The sequence below is a fragment of the Nomascus leucogenys genome, chromosome 19 (assembly GCF_006542625.1).
Source record: "Nomascus leucogenys isolate Asia chromosome 19, Asia_NLE_v1, whole genome shotgun sequence".
NCBI lineage: Eukaryota > Metazoa > Chordata > Mammalia > Primates > Hylobatidae > Nomascus > Nomascus leucogenys.
Window position 1 is genome coordinate 32373598 of NC_044399.1, and position 16020 is coordinate 32389617.

Sequence of the window (16020 nt, forward strand, 5' to 3'; positions counted from 1 at the left end):
GGGACGCGCCCAGGAGTGGCGCGCGGGGCCCCAGCGTCACGGCGCCCGCGCTCCGCAGCTCCCGGAACCCGGCGGGCCCGCCCCAGGGGCGGGACGGGGCGGCTCCCGGCGCGAGCCCCCGCCCAGCTGACTCGCCGCTCTCCGCCTCGTTTGCTCCTGCCGGGCGTGCAGGGCCCCGCCGCCGCCATGTCGGGCTCGTTCGAGCTCTCGGTGCAGGATCTCAACGACCTGCTCTCGGACGGCAGCGGCTGCTACAGCCTCCCAAGCCAGCCCTGCAACGAGGTCACCCCGCGGATCTACGTGGGCAACGCGTGAGTCCCCTTCGCGAGCCCGGCCCCGCAGTCCCTCTCGGGACGCCCCGCCCACCCGAGGCTGGGGTCGGGGTGTCGCGAGTCTTGGGTTGGGGGAGCCCGGGCGCTATCGCCCCTCCGGGAGCCGCAGCGGGGGCTTGGGAGGGGGCTGGAGTCGACGCCTACCCCCGCGCGTGGGGCCAAGGAACTGGAACCCTGCCTGGCCGGGCGCGGCCCTTCCCGTGGCGGGGTGCACGGAGCCCGGGGGGCGCCTGCCCGGGTCCTCAGCCGCCACCCGCTTGGGGCTTGGCCTTGGGCGGGGTCGGGGCTACCATGTTCACTTAACAGGTGGCCCTCGGTCGCCCGGCCGGTCTCCTGCCCGCGCGTCATGTGACAGCTGCCTGGTTCTGCAGTGAGGTCACCGCGGAATGTCTGCCTTCGCCGCCATGGCAACGGGCCGACGTCACAATTCGGGCATGGAATTTTCCTGGCCCGGCAGTCCCGGATCAGGGAAACTAAACACCCCAAACGAGCGAGTCCGGGGAGCTGGGCCGGGATTTCCAGGCCTCCACCTTCCAGATGTGGTTTCATTTACAGGAGATTCTAGAACGGTCCAGTGATAACCCCCCACTAAGGACCTGAGCCACCACCTAGAAAGGCTCTTGACCTTTCACCCCCAGGCTTTGTCACCCAGGCTGGAGTGCAAAGGCGAGATCTCGGCTCACTGCAACCTCTGCCTCCTGGGTTCAAGCAATTCTCCTGCCTTAGCCTCTCGAGTAGCTGGGATTACAGGCGCCCGCCACCACGCCTGGCTAATTTTTGTATTTTTAGTAGAGACGGGGTTTCACTATATTGGCCAGGCTGGTCTCTTGGCCAGGCTGGTCTCAAACTCCTGACCTGGTGATCCGCCCGCCTCGGCCTCCAAAAGTGCTGGGATTACAGGCGTGAGCCACCGCACCCGGCCAGTAAGAAATTTTTTTTTTATTTAAATTAAAAAATTTTTTTTCTAGTAAGAATGTCTAATCAGCAGGAGAGAACCAGTGTTAACATTCTGAGATGTGAAATAGGAGCCACAAGAAAGAATAGATTAGCATGCCTGTACAGCCTTGGAAAGGCTCAGGTTGGATTTTCAAGAGACTCTGAGGACCCTGTTACCAAAATCCTAACCTTCATGGCTCAGCCCAAGGATGGCATGTTGAAAACTCAAAACTAACCCTCTTCCCATTTTACAGAGGAGGAAATGGTGGCTCAGAGTGTGTGAGGGACTACAAGGACAGGGTCACTGTCTTGTTCATGTATGTATTTCCTGACCTCCGCTATGACCTGCTGTTTAGCCTGCCAAGGACTGCCACGGAAATGGGGGTCATCGTGGAACTAGAAGGGGTCCATCAGGCCCCAGCCTCATGGGGACAGTTCGCATCCATTCCATCATTCATTCACCAGTCTGAGCACTTGCTTTATGTTAGGCACTGTACAATGTTCATTCATAGTAGAGATAGTAATAATGATAATAGTAAATTTTTTGAATGTTGAATTATTAATAGTATTAGAGGTCTGGCGCGGTGGCTCACGCCTGTAATCCCAGCACTTTGGGAGGCCGAGGCAGGTGGATCACCTGAGGTCAGCAGTTCGAGACCAGCCTGACCAACATGGTGAAACCCTGTCTCTACTAAAAATACAAAAATTAGCTGGGCGTGGTGGCCGGCGCCTGTAATCCCAGCTACTCGGGAGGCTGAGACAGGAGAATCATTTGAACCCAGGAGGTGGAGGTTGCGGTGAGCCAAGATCGCACCATTGCACTCCAGCTGGGTGACAACAGCGAAACTCCATCTCAAAAAAAAAAAAAAAAAAAAAAAAGTATTAGAGAAGGGAGATGAATGGGAGTGACTCTTCAAAGTGTTTTTTCTATCAGCCACTGCTTCACAGTCTTGTGCGGTGTCCTAAGCAGGAATAAACAGAGTCCCACAGTGTCAGCCAAAGGCTTCAGGAATTGCAAAGCTCTAGAGACACCCTTCCTCTTGCCCCAAGCAGCAAGCAGGCCTTGTTAGCCTCAGGAATCCCGCTTGCTTGGGCAGCTTGGCCTTTCAGCTGTCATCACCTCCCAAGTGGAAACCAAGGTTGTACATGTCTGGTGTAGCCAGAGTGGCAATTGCTGATGGCCACTGTAGAAAATACATCCCTTGCCCTCTAATCACCTCTGACCTTGACTTGGCCAGGGGTGTGGGGGTTCCTCAACAGGGAGGATCAGTGAGCACCAAGCACCAAGAGGACTTGGGCTCCATCCCCTTAACAAAATCAGAGCTGCAGCCACGTCCCCATAACGCAGAGCCAGAGCCTGTGTGAGCCACATGTGCCAGGCCTTGGGGGTTTTGTAGCAGATGTGGGCATGAGGGGCAGAGTGAGGTGGAAGATAGAGCAGGGCTGGATGTCGGGAGAAAGGAGGTCTTCTCCTAGATCTGCCACCAGCAGCACACGGGGCCTGTGCCCATCTCTCTGCCCATCCTGTTGGGCCTGAGTTCAAGCTCTGTTAAGGAGGGATATTGCCATCCTTGTTCCTCACAGGGCTGCTCGCAGTGGGCAAACAAGATCACATAGGAGGTGGCATTTTGTAAAGTATAAACTGCCATTTGGACTGGGATGTTTTGTGAGATGAAATAAAGGGGCCTTTTCACCATTCAGACCAATTATTATTATTATTTTTATTTTATTTTATTTTATTGTTCGAGATGGAGTCTCACTCTGTCACCCAGGCTAGAGGGCAATGGCACAATGTCGGCACACTGCAACCTCCACCTCCCGGGTTCAAGTGATTCTCCTGTCTCAGCCTCCCGAGTAGCTGGGATTACAGGCATGTACCACCACACCTGGCTAACTTTTGTATTTTTAGTAGAGATGGGGTTTCAGCACGTTGGCCAGGCTGGTCCCGAACTCCCGACCTCAGGTGATCCACCTGCCTCGGCCTCCCAGAGTGCTGGGATTACAGGTGTGAGCCACCACACCCGGCCTTAGATCAATTATTTTGTAACCTCCCATAGTTCTGTTGGGGCCACTTACTCCCCAAGTACTAAATCACCCAAAAGAGCTTTGGAAACGTAGCCAGTGGAATGTGGCAGGTAGGATCCCTCTGGGGGCAGGGAGGGGGCTGCCTGGCACGTGACAAATTTATTCTTCTGCACTCTTTCACCGCTTATGTCTTCAGCACCTACTATGTAGCAGGTACTATAGCAGATGGTGGGGAAACAGACTTAAAGCAGACACGGTTCCTCTCTCAAGGAGCTCACAGCCTGGATGTCTTAAACACAGAAGCACAATGAAGCATTAGAATCATAGTGCTCACTACCGTGTCCGGCTCTGTCAACAGAATAGCCCATTTAATACTCATAACAACCTCAAGGAGAAGGCACTGTTATCCCCATTTTACAGAGAGGGAAACTGAGGCACAGAAAGGTTAAATGGCTTGCTTAAGGTTGCCTGGCTAGTACCTGGGCTGGATGCAGACCCAGTTAGTCTGGTTCCAGAGCCCATTTGTAACCAGTTGGCTATGTACACCCCCACCACAGCTTAGGGAGCTTGGGGCCAAATGGAATGGAGGGGAGACAAACACTGCGGAGGTTGTGAAAGATGAGAGGGCGCATTTCTCCAGAGAAGGTGGGAAAGAGCATTCCAGACAGAGGGGACAGCATGGCTATGAAACCACCAGTCTATCTGGGGAAGCTGCTGGGAATTCGATATGGGCAGAGTGAGGGAAGAGGTCATAAGATGAGGCAGGAGAAGCTGGCAGGGGCCAGAGCATGGAGGGTTTCCTTGCTTTGCCAAGAGGCTTAAATCCTTCTCTATCTTCCTCCCCCTGGGGCTGCCATTTGGTTGGTTAATCATCCCCACCACTGTCTCCTGTCCAGGTCTGTGGCTCAGGATATCCCCAAGCTGCAGAAAATAGGCATCACCCATGTGCTGAACGCGGCTGAGGGCAGGTCCTTCATGCATGTCAACACCAATGCCAACTTCTACAAGGACTCCGGCATCACATACCTGGGCATCAAGGCCAACGACACACAGGAGTTCAACCTCAGCGCTTACTTTGAAAGGGCTGCCGACTTCATTGACCAGGCTTTGGCTCAAAAGAATGGTAAGGGACCTCCCGCCAGGAAAAGATGGGAGGCAGCTCTGACCGGACTGTCCCTCTGGAAAACAGGCCCACAACAGGTCTCTTCTTGGAAACCCCCTTGTTTCCCATCTTCTGGGGTGAATGACAGAGCTATAGGTCGCTCTCTGCTCACCTGGCTGCCTGTCAAGTGGCCCCATGTGTCACAGGATGTGCAACTCATTCACACCATGGCAGCCCCAGGGTCCTTGCATTTGATTGCCCTTTGGCTGAAGGTTGGTTTCCAGTTGCTTACACATCCCCCATTCAAACAGCTGTAACGATGAGGAAGATATGTTAATGTGTTAATGTGCATGGCAAGAAGTCCTGAGGTGAAGGAGCATGGGGGCTGGTTGATTCAGGGGCTACTTGATTCAGCAGCTCCATGGTGGCATCTGGACCAGGCCCTTTCCCTTTCTCTCTTCTGCCACCTCAGTGTTGGGTGCTCCCATCATGGTCCCAAGATGGGATCCGGTTACCACATCCAAGCAGGACAAAGTACAGCAGATGAGGCACTGCAGCTGTCTCTTCCCACTTTTTTTCCTCTTCTCTCTCTCTTTTTTTTGTTTTTCGAGATGGAGTTTCACTCTTGTTGCCCAGGCTGGAGTGCAGTGGCGCGATCTTGGCTCACCGCAACCTCCACCTCCCAGGTTCAAGCAATTCTCCTGCCTCAGCCTCCCAAGTAGCTGGGATTACTGGCACGCACCACCACGCCTGGCTAATTTTGTATTTTTAGTAGAGATGGGGTTTCACCATGTTGGTCAGGCTGGTCTCAAACTCCCGACCTCAGGTGATCCACCTGCCTCGGCCTCCCAAAGTGCTGGGATTACAGGCATGAGCCACCGTGCCTGGCCACTCTCTCTCTCTCTTTTTTAAAGACACAGGGTCTTGCTATGTTGTCTAGACTGGTCTCCAACTCCTGGGCTCAAGCAATCCTCTCACCTCAGCCTCCTGAGTAGCTGGGACTACAAGCACGTGCCACCATTCCCGGTCTCTCTCTTTAAGAACAAGTAAAACATTTCCCAGAAACACCCCTCACATCTCATTGGCTAGAGATTCACGTGACTGCCTGGCAAGGGGAAAAGGGGTAGCTGTGGTCGGCTTAGGTTGGCAGTCAGCAAACCACAGCACCCCCCGGCCAAATCTTCCAGCCACTTACAAAACACTTCCTGTAGCCCCCAAATATAAGGTAAGACTGAAGGAGAACTACCAAGGCGCTGGCAGTCACCAAGGCATTCCAGCAAGAAACCCTAGAAGGCCACAAAGCAGACATCAGCTGAGCAGGCTGGGCCACTTGCCCTTTCTCCCTTTCTGCTTTTAGCTGTTTCAGCTCCTCCCTTTACCTCTTCCTCCCAGGCTTGGCTCTACTACACTGACGATTCTTGGGCCCAGCAGGCTCACCGTCTGAATGATTTCCAGTAAACAGAATTTTCTAGACCACTGGACAGTGCACGATCAGGGCTCAGAGAGAAGCTTTACTGTGGGAGTATCTACAGACTTTGCTGACAGGCCCCTCATGGTCCTTCCTGGTCACTGTCACCCCCCGACCCTGCTCACCCCCTCCACTCCAGCTGTACTGAGTTCCTCACCCTGTGTAGACATAGGCTGGGCGAAGGGGAAGGATTTTGTTGTTCTCATGTTATATCAATTGGTTGTTCATTCAGGGAATTTCAAGCTCTCTGACTTTGTTTTCTCTTTCCAAACAACTAGGAACATGCCCTTTTTTTGACCTGTCTCAGTCCAGGTGTGCTGGGTCTTCAGGCCGAAAAGTTCTCTCTGCCTCTCCCTGCCCCTTCCTCTGGCAAACTCTACCTTGTCCTTGGCATGGTGTCCTCTCTTCCATGAAGCCTGCCCTCAGGCTGGGTCCACTTTGTTCCTTGTCTGTCTCCTTAGCACCTGATGTAGCATCAGGTACATAGTAGGTACACTGCAAATGATGAATGAGCAAGTGATGAAGAATTCCATGGGCTCTAATACCAAGTATCAATGCTTCTAAGAATGAGTGGCCAAGTGAGTCAACAGAAACACACTGGCCTCCGACAGTGTGTGGGGCCCAGGGACCCATCACTGAGAGCTGGGTGGGATGGCTGAGGGTGCTCAAGAGGGAGCAGTCACTCCCAGCTGGGAAAACAAAGAGAGGCTTCATGGAGGAGGTGGCATCTGGGCTGAGCCTAGAGGAATGGGAGGTTGAACTGGCCCCTTTCCCAGTAGGCTCTGTGTGCACTGGGCATGCAGAGTATGTTCTAGATGGTGAGGTGGCTGCTCTGCAGAGGGTCTCATTCCTAGGGTGGGGCAGGGGAAGCCCCACTCTGAATATTTCGGGCATACAGGCCAGAGGGTGAATGGGCAAGAAAGTGGAGGACTCCTGCTTCCTAATTTGGAAGGCATTGGGAAAATAGAGTGGTGGTTTGGGGGTAGGGTGTTGGGAGCAGAAGAGACTCTGTTGGGCTCTGGGCTAGCAGATTCCTTGCCAAACAATGGCCTTATAGAGGTGTTAGTAGGTAATAATTCACTCAGCTAGTCAGCAAATATTTATTGAGCACATAGTGTATGCTAGAGATTGTAACGCATCCAAAAATCAATGCCCCACATTTCTTGCCTTTTTTTTTTTTGAGACAGAGTCTCGCTCTTGTTACCCAGGCTGGAGTGCAGTGGCTCAATCTCGGCTCACTGCAACCTCCACCTCCCGGGTTCAAGTGATTCTGCTGCCTAAGCCTTCTGAGTAGCTGGGATTACAGGCGTGAGCAACCATGCCGAGCTAATTTTTGTATTTTTAGTAGAGACGGGGTTTCGCCATGTTGGCCAGGATGGTCTCGAACTCCTTACCTCAGGGGATCCGCCCACCTCGACCTCCCAACGTGCTGGGATTATAGGTGTGAGCCACCATGCCTGGCCATTTCTTGCTCTTAAAGAATTTGTCCTCTGGGAGAGGAAAGTCGATCTGCGCATGTCTGGCAATGACACAGGACCAGGGCTGCTGTAGTTGAGGGTGTATTAGGTGCCACCAGAGGATGCCCAGTATTGGGTAACATTTTTTGAGTGCACATGGGTGCCAGGTGCTAACCTATAGGATTCATGTGTCGTCTCCTTTAATCTTCTAACCACCTTGTGCAATGGGTACTATTGGCCAGATAAGAAAACTGAGGCACCTTGAGGTTAGGTGGATCATGAGTTAATAACCAGTGTATCGGTCAGGATTCTCTAGAAAAAACAGAACCAATAGAATATACAGTCGGTCCTCCATATCCGTGGGTTCCACATCTGTGGATTCAACTAACCGCAGTCTGAAAAATATTAAAAACAACATAAAAAGATGTTATGTCTGTACTGAACATGTACAGACTTTTTTTCTTGTCATTATTCTCTAGATGATATAGTCTAATAAATGTTTACATTGTCTTGGGTATCGTAAGTCATCTGGAGATGATTTAAAGTATAGGGGAGGATGTGCTGTGCAGAGGTTATTTGCATATATGTCATTTTATAATCAGGGACTTGAGCATCTGTGGATTTGGGTATCTGCAGGAGGTTCTGGAACCAATCTCCCCTGTGGATATTGAGAGATGGTGTCTATATATATACACACACACATATATATATACACGCACACACACACTATATTAAAATAACCCCATCTCTACTAAAAGATACAAAAAAATTAGCCGGGCATGGTGGCGGGCGCCTGTAGTCCCAGCTACTCGGGAGGCTGAGGCAGGAGAATTGCTTGAACCCGGGAGGCGGAGGTTGAAGTGAGCTAAGATTGCGCCGCTGCACTCCAGCCTGGGCAACAAGAACGAAACTCCATTTCCAAAAAAAAAAAAAGAAACAAAACACTACCAGCACCCTGGAAAGCACCCCCAGTCTCTATGCTCCACCACCCCCATCCCCAGCTCCCAGAGCCTCTGCCATGCAGGCTTTTTTTTTTTTTTTTTTTTTTGAGACAGAGTCTCACTCTGTCACTCAGGCTGGAGTGCAATGGCACAATCTCAGCTCACCGCAACCTCTGCCTCCCAGGTTCAAGCAATTCTCTGGCCTCAGCCTCCTGAGTAGTTGGGATTATAGGCTCACGCCACCACACCCAGCTATTTTTTGTATCTTTAGTAGAGACGGGGTTTCACTACGTTAGCCAGTCTGGTCTCGAACTCCTGACCTTGTGATCCACTTGCCTTGGCCTCCCAAAATGCTGGGATTACAGGCGTGAGCCACCGTGCCCAGCCCCTTGCAGGCTTCTGACAGCACAGATGGGTTTTGCCCGCTTTCCTACTCTGTGGGCTCATCCACCTCATATCTGTGTGCTGCCTCCGTGTTGCTTCTGCTAAGTGGCAGGCTGGTCATTCTTTGTATTTATCCTTTCTACTGTGGGTGGGCTTTTGGGGGTTTCTAACTGCGGGCCATGATGTACAGTGCTGCCTATGAACATTCTGGCCCAGGTTCATGAATGTGAATGCATATCTCTATCGGTCCTGGGCCTGGGAGTGGGATTGCTGGGCCAGAGGGGATGCACATGTTCAGCTTGAGGAGATACCGCACAGCTTTCCAAAGTGGTTGTGCCGATTCACGCCCCACCTCCCCCAGCCACGCAGAAGAGTTCCAGTTGCCCCATATCTTCACCAGCAGTTGGGTTTTCCATCCTTTTCATTTTAGCCATTCTGGCGGGCACACAGTGGCGTGACATCGTGCTTTTAAGTGGCACTTCACAGAAGAGTCTTGACCACCGCCACGGTGTGATGGGACGCCCCCAGCTCACCGCGTCTCCCTTGTTTCTTACAGGCCGGGTGCTCGTCCACTGCCGGGAAGGTTACAGCCGCTCCCCAACACTAGTTATCGCCTACCTCATGATGCGGCAGAAGATGGACGTCAAGTCTGCCCTGAGCATCGTGAGGCAGAACCGTGAGATTGGCCCCAACGATGGCTTCCTGGCCCAGCTCTGCCAGCTCAATGACAGACTAGCCAAGGAGGGGAAGTTGAAACCCTAGGGCACCCCCGCTGCCTCTGCTCAAGAGGTCCGCGGGGCAGGCCGTGGGCAAAGGTGTCCCGAGCTGCCATGTTTAGGAAACACACTGTACCCTGCTCCCAGTATCACAAGGCACTTGTCTACAAATCTGTCCCAACACAGTCCTGGGCCACTTTCCCCACCCTGGGGAGCACGTAAAGAAGCTTGCCAAGGGGGGCGTCCTTGCTCCCCAGTTGTCCTGTTTCTGTAACTTATGATGTCTTTTCTCTGAGAGGGGGGCTCAGAGGGGGAAGGCCTGTGGCCTGCATGCTTCCCGATGGCCCAGGGCGGGAGGTGTGTGGAAGCGTAAGGCCTAGGATGCTCACAGAGGTCCCTCATGACCTCCCTTCCCCAACTCCCGAATCCTCTCTTGAGTGGGGACCTCAACACCTTGAGCCCTAGTAAAGGAACTATGCAAATGCAGGCCACTCTCCCCACCATGTCTGTGCCCCAAACTGTCCCCACAGCCTTCCACACCCTGTGCATAGGCAGCCCTCTCACGTCTTGAGGTCCGAAGCTGGGGCGGGGGTGTCCGTCAGTTATTAGTGGATGGAGATTCCCACAGCAAGGCTGCATTTGGATGATTTCCTTGGGATAAATGGTCCCTACACAAAGAGGCCTTGTGTGGGCAAACCTGGGGAACCCTCCTAAATCCATAGAGTTTTCAAAATGTGAATCTTTGGAAGCCTTGAGTTCAGAATCTGCTGCTCTGGGATATTTCCCTTCGACCTTATCTCAGTCACTTCGTTTTTGAGAAGAGCGATGCCTTGGGCATGCTTTTTTTTTTTTTTTTCTTTTTTAGAAAACAGGGTGTTGAAGTCCAGCCTATTTAAAAACCCCACCATTTGGAGAATTACAAGGGTTTTGTCCTGAATTATAGTGTTGGCAAGCCCAAGCCACTCGTGCTAACTGCTTTTTGTCTCGGTTGCTATTCCAAGAACAGAAGGAGGAAGTTGGCTAATTACAGCGTGTGTGCATGGGTGTGTGTGGGGTGTGTGCCTCTCAGAAACGCGGCCAGAAGATGAGCAGGGAAGTGAAAGGTCCCAGGCACACACCCTGCCCATTGCAAGTGGCTCTTACAGCTCTTTGGTGCCAGCCAGCACAGGATCCCTGAAGTGACTCAGCCAGGCAGACATGAGACATGGCGGAGTGTCCAAATGGATCCTCTATTGGTGGTAGAGCAAAAAAAACCAAACACGATAAACCTTTCAAAAGACTTTCAAAGGATGATATTGGAATGCACTAGCCCTCACATGCGTATGCACATTTGCCAGAATATAAGAGTTTTGTTTTAAACACAGTCTCGTTAGGATTTTACATTATTGTTATTATGGAAAGTGATTGTGATGCTATTTATCTTCAGGGTCACTCTGGGCAAAGAGAAGTTCCTCAGCCATGCCCCCCGCACCTTGCACATAGGTGTCTGATAAAAGTTTAAGAAATTAAACACTTTTTGAGCACCAAATAGATATAGGGCATTGTTCTGGTGGGTGTATCACGCTGCCAGAAGACTGAATTCATGGTAGGATTGCTTGCAAGGCCTTGTGAAGGAGTCTTACCCAAAATGAAAGAAATATCAGGGACTTTTGTTGACTATTTACAACTCAGTTTTACATTTAAATTCAGGCAGTGTTAATATGCCAAGGTAGGGAATGTGCCTTTTTCAGAGTTGGCCAAGAGCTCCTGGCTGGGACACGGAGAAGCAGGTGTGGCGTTAAGGCCTCACTCCTGGCTGTGAAGGTCTCTGATCATACAGGAGCAGCCCTGCTGTATGGTCACAGCCTGGTCACTTGCTGTCCGCTTTTCTCTGTGACCACAGCAGCCCTGAGCAACCAGTATGTGTCTTCTTCTCTAGATAGTGAGAACGGTGTCCAGATAAACCCACCTAAGTGAAATGGCCATCCTCTAAACTGGGTACCTCACTGCACAGCTTCCAGGTAGCCTTCCAACTTAATCTAACTTGAACCTCACAATAACCCTATAAAGTTAGTAGAGCTTGTTCTTGTATTGTGACCTTTTTTAAAAAACGAACTGAGGTTCAGAATGATTAAGGGCCTGGCCCCCAGGGTTGTCCAGCTGTATAAGGTGGAACTGGGCAAGATTTTGGGTTTGCTGCTCCCTGAAGCTGGATTCTTTCATACGATACTCTTTCAAAAGAAGGGGGCTCCCTGGGATTTCCAGGTGTACTGCACATGCCCTCGATCCAGCCCCGGAGAAGCAAGTAAAAAGGGTGGGTCCCTCATAGGCTAGAATGTGCAGCTCTTTCTCCAGGTGGGATGTAGCACCCCTAAGTAGAGCTCTCTGCTCTGCTCCTGGAAAAGGCTAGGGAGCTGGGGCTGGGGCTTCCCTCCCATGCCCAGGCAGTGGTCACAGCTACTTACGTGAACACAGCAGGTTGGTGTGGCTGGCTAACTAGGACCTCTCGAAAGTCTCTGTGGGGGCATGAGGGAGAAAAGGCCATTGGGAGAATTACTGCCTTTACTTTGGGACTACTTTTATGCTGATAACTTGGGATTTCTTGATAGTCCTTCACCCCCAAAACCCCGTATTTACTTAACGAGATTTAGCTCTTAGTTCTTCAAGTAAAATAAGTCTCTTGTGTAAGAGCCAACACATGCCCAGTTGTGGATGGGAGCTGTTCCTGGACAGCCTTCTACTGCCTGGGAAGTGATGGAACAGGAACTCAGGGTGCCCTTACCCCCTCCCCAGACCTGTTCCCTTTCTTTGACTGACAGAGCACCATCCAGGCAAAATTAGAGCGCCAAATGGTTTTCTTCTCAATCTTAAAGCAGTATACCTTTCCACAGGCTGGTCTGTGTCCCTGCCACTCTGAGTTATCCAGAAACCACCACCTACAAGTGAAGGGACTCATCTAGAAGACCTCTAAGGTCCCTTTTGACTCTGAGGGGTCTCTAATAATCCCCACTTGGAATTCAGCACCGCAAAGAAATTATGGGTATGTGAGTCATAATGATGGCCAGCAGGTGGCGCTGCCTTCCACCCATGGTGATGGATGGTTCGGAAAGGGAATGTTGGTGCCTTTTGTGCCACAAGTTAAGATGCTACTGTTTTAAAGAAAAAAAAAAAAAGCACTGATCTTCAATATGAAGACATGAGCTTTTCTCGCAGGAAATTTTCTTTTTCACAGAACTGGTGTCAGGAATCACTGAAGGGCTAACCGTGGTGGTCCTTGCAAGTCAAGGTTTTATCCCGATTGGAAATAGAACACATTTCAGGTTGAGAGAACAGATTGGTTGGAAGCTTAACTTTTCTTGCCTCTTAACTCCGCCAAATTTTAGGGTAATTTGATTGTGAAAGAGTGAATTTTCTGGACAGAAAAGGGAGAGCTACCAAATTGTTTTTTTCTTTTTTAAAGGAAGTTTAATGTCCATTGTATCACAAATCAGTGTTAAAACACCAAAACTTTAGCCAAAATAAATGTCTTACATTACAAAGGTATTGTTTTTTTGTCCTTCTTATCACAGTTGATTTTCTTTTACGTTTTTATGCTTAGCTTTTTTTGTTTGGGCTTAGCTTTTATATTTGCTATTTCTAACTTTTTAAAAATAATCATCTAAAACATAGCCGTTCTGAGCTAGTTATAGGTTCCATGATGGCACTGTTTATGCAGTCGATATTGATGAACACCTCTCCAGTACCAGAAATGTTCTGGTAGGAATATTCTTAGGTAGAATGGCCCTGATGGTACTGAATGAAGGAGGTAAGATTTGTGCTTCTAAGAAAGCAGGGGACTAGGGTGTTCATCTCAAGGTAGCCTCACGTGATGACTGGGTGGCATTTTGAGATTTGAGTGATCCTGCAAATGAACAGTCCCTAAACATATCCCCTTCCCCCAGATGCCTTAAATTCCACTATTGGTGCTATGTTCCTTTGAATAAAAAACCTTAGAGAAAGTGGGTGCCTTTTCTCCCAGACAGAAGTCTGGGCAGAGAAAGCCTCTCAAGGTTCCCATTCCCTCTATCACATGAAGCAAATATTGTCAGGCCTCTGACAACATAATCTTTAGGGTTCTACACAAAATCTTAAGGCAGAGCACTAAAATATAAAACAGGTAAAAATTTTTAAGTATAATTTAAAAAAAATTTTCATTAAAAATAATACTATATGTACATAGTAATACACTGAAACAATGCAAAAGGCTTACACGGAAAAGTGAGTCACTTGCTCCTTCAATCTCTCTCCCCATAAGCATCATATCCTTAAAGGAAAATGTCAAGCATATATAAGAGCACGCGTGTGCATACATCTGTATATACAGAGATATCTCTGCTTTGCTGTTTGTTTTGCTTAGCTTATATTATGGCTATTGTTTTTATTGTTCTACCCCCTTCATCTTAACAGCTACATAGCATTCCATTGTGTATGGATGTGTAAATAAAGACAAGGTGATTTGGACGTCCCTCAATGCAGGCTACTGCCTAAAAGCAGAAGTTTGCCCTCCCAATCCAGATATTTCCTTTTTACCACCTACCAGCAGGAGCAAAATCTGTTTTAAAATGCAGCCAATAAGGAGAATCCTCAGTTTCCATTAATTAGAGATAGGGGCCTCCTCCAGAACCAGGTAGAGAATGAAACCAGATGACCTTTGAGATTCCTTCCAGGTCAAAGATTCTATGATCCCAAGGAGTCAAAGGAGCATAATATACTTTCCAAATTTGGCCTGTCATTCAAAGTCTGGTCCAAATGCCACATCTTACCATAAGGATCCCAGATCCTCCCCAGGGGAAAGAGATTGTTCTATCCTTTGAAGGCCAATAAGAAAATTGTCCTTTTGAAAAAATGCATCTGGTGAGGATGTGGAACAACAGGAACTCTTTGTTTCAGTGGGGAATGCAAAATGGTACAGACACTTTGGAGGACAGTTTGCAGTTTAGTTTCTTGCAAAACTACACATACTTTTATTGCACAATCCAGCAGTCATGCTCCTTGGTATTTATTCAAATGATTTGAAAACTTAATGTTCATATAAAAACCTGCACACAGCTGGGCATTGTGGCTCATGCCTGTAATCCCAACGCTTTGGGAGGCTGAGGTGGGCAGATCACTTGAGGTTAGGAGTTCGAGACCATCCTGGCCAACATGGGGAAACCCCTTCTCTACTAAAAATACAAAAATTAGCCAGGCGTGGTGATGCTCACCTGTAATCCCACCTACTCGGGAGGCTGAGGCAGGAGAATCACTTGAACCCAGGAGGCGGAGGTTGCAGTAAGCTGAGATCACGGCACTGCACTCCAGCCTGAGAGACAGAGTGAGACTCCGTCTTAAAACAAAACAAAACAAAAAACCTGTACAAAATGTTTATACCACCTTTATTAATAATTGCCAGAACTTGCAAGCAACCAAGATGTCCTTCAGTAGATGACAGTAGGTGACTAGATAAACTGTGATAACATCAAGACGATGGAGTATTACTCAGTGCTAAAAAAAAAAATAAGCTGTTCATGCCATGAAAAGACATGGAGGAACCCCAAATGAATATTACTAAGTTAAAGAAGCCAATCTGAAAAGACTATGTATGGGTATATTCCAACTCTATATGACATCCTGGAAAAGGCAAAAGTAAAGGTACAGTAAAAAGATCAGTGGTTGCCAGGGGTTAGGGAAAGTTGGGGAAGTATGAATAGGCAGAGCACATAGTTTTTTTGGACAATGAAAATACTGCCCATCTGTGTGATACTATAATGGAAGATGTATGTCATTATACATTTGTCCAAAGCCATAGGATGTACAACACTAGTGCTGTGATGTAAACCATGGACTTCAGGTGATAATGATGTGTCATGTAGGCTCATTAACCATAGCAAATGCACCACTCTGGTGGCGGGATATTGATAACAGGGGCAGCTGTACATGTGTGGGCACAGGACGTAAGTGAGAAATCTCTGTACCATCCACTCAGCTTTGCTGTGAACCTAAAAGTGCTCCAGAAAAAAAATAAAGTTTTTTTAGAAAAAAGCATCTGAACCTTATTTTCAGTGGCATTGATCACCTTCCATCTGGTAGTGGAGTTGTTTGGATGCAGAAATTATTTCTTCCATGGTATGCGAGCTCCTGGAGAGGGGAGGTGCATGTCCCCCTTGTTTTATGAAATGTTTGGCAAGTGAATATGAGAAGAAGCAACTCGATAGAAATAAAAGCTAGTAAATAATCACATGGAAAAGCAGCTTTTCTAGAAATTAAGGTTCAACTATTAAATTCAATGTTTAAAAAAATCAGCTGGGTGCGGTGGCTCCCGCCTGCAATCCCAGCACTTTGTGGGATTGTGGGAACACCTGAGGTCAGGAGTTCAAGACCAGCCTGGCCAACATGGTGAAACCCCATCTCTACAAAAAAAAAAAAAAAAAGCAAAAATTAGCCGGGTGTGGTGGCAGGAGTCTGTAGTCCCAGCTACTTAGGAGGGTGAGGCAGGAGAATTGCTTGAACCCAGGAGGTGGAGGTTACATGAGCCAAGATCACACCACTGCACTCCCACCTGGGCGACAGAGCGAGACTGTCTCAAAAAAAGAAAAAAAAATCAACAGCCCAAACCCAGTGTTGACCGTCTTGTTTATGGGTTGAACTGCATTCCTCCCAAA

The 16020-nt window shown here is 49.2% G+C and overlaps 1 protein-coding gene across 1 annotated transcript; it reads left to right on the top strand.

Moving 5' to 3' along the window:
• The first annotated feature begins 64 nt into the window (after positions 1-64).
• Positions 65-12883, top strand: DUSP3 (dual specificity phosphatase 3). The gene is made up of 3 exons (XM_003270771.4): positions 65-311; positions 4190-4416; positions 9202-12883. The coding sequence occupies exons 1-3, from the start codon at positions 187-189 to the stop codon at positions 9405-9407; spliced, it is 558 nt and encodes a 185-aa protein (XP_003270819.1). The 5' UTR covers positions 65-186; the 3' UTR covers positions 9408-12883.
• Positions 12884-16020: the final 3137 nt, after the last annotated feature.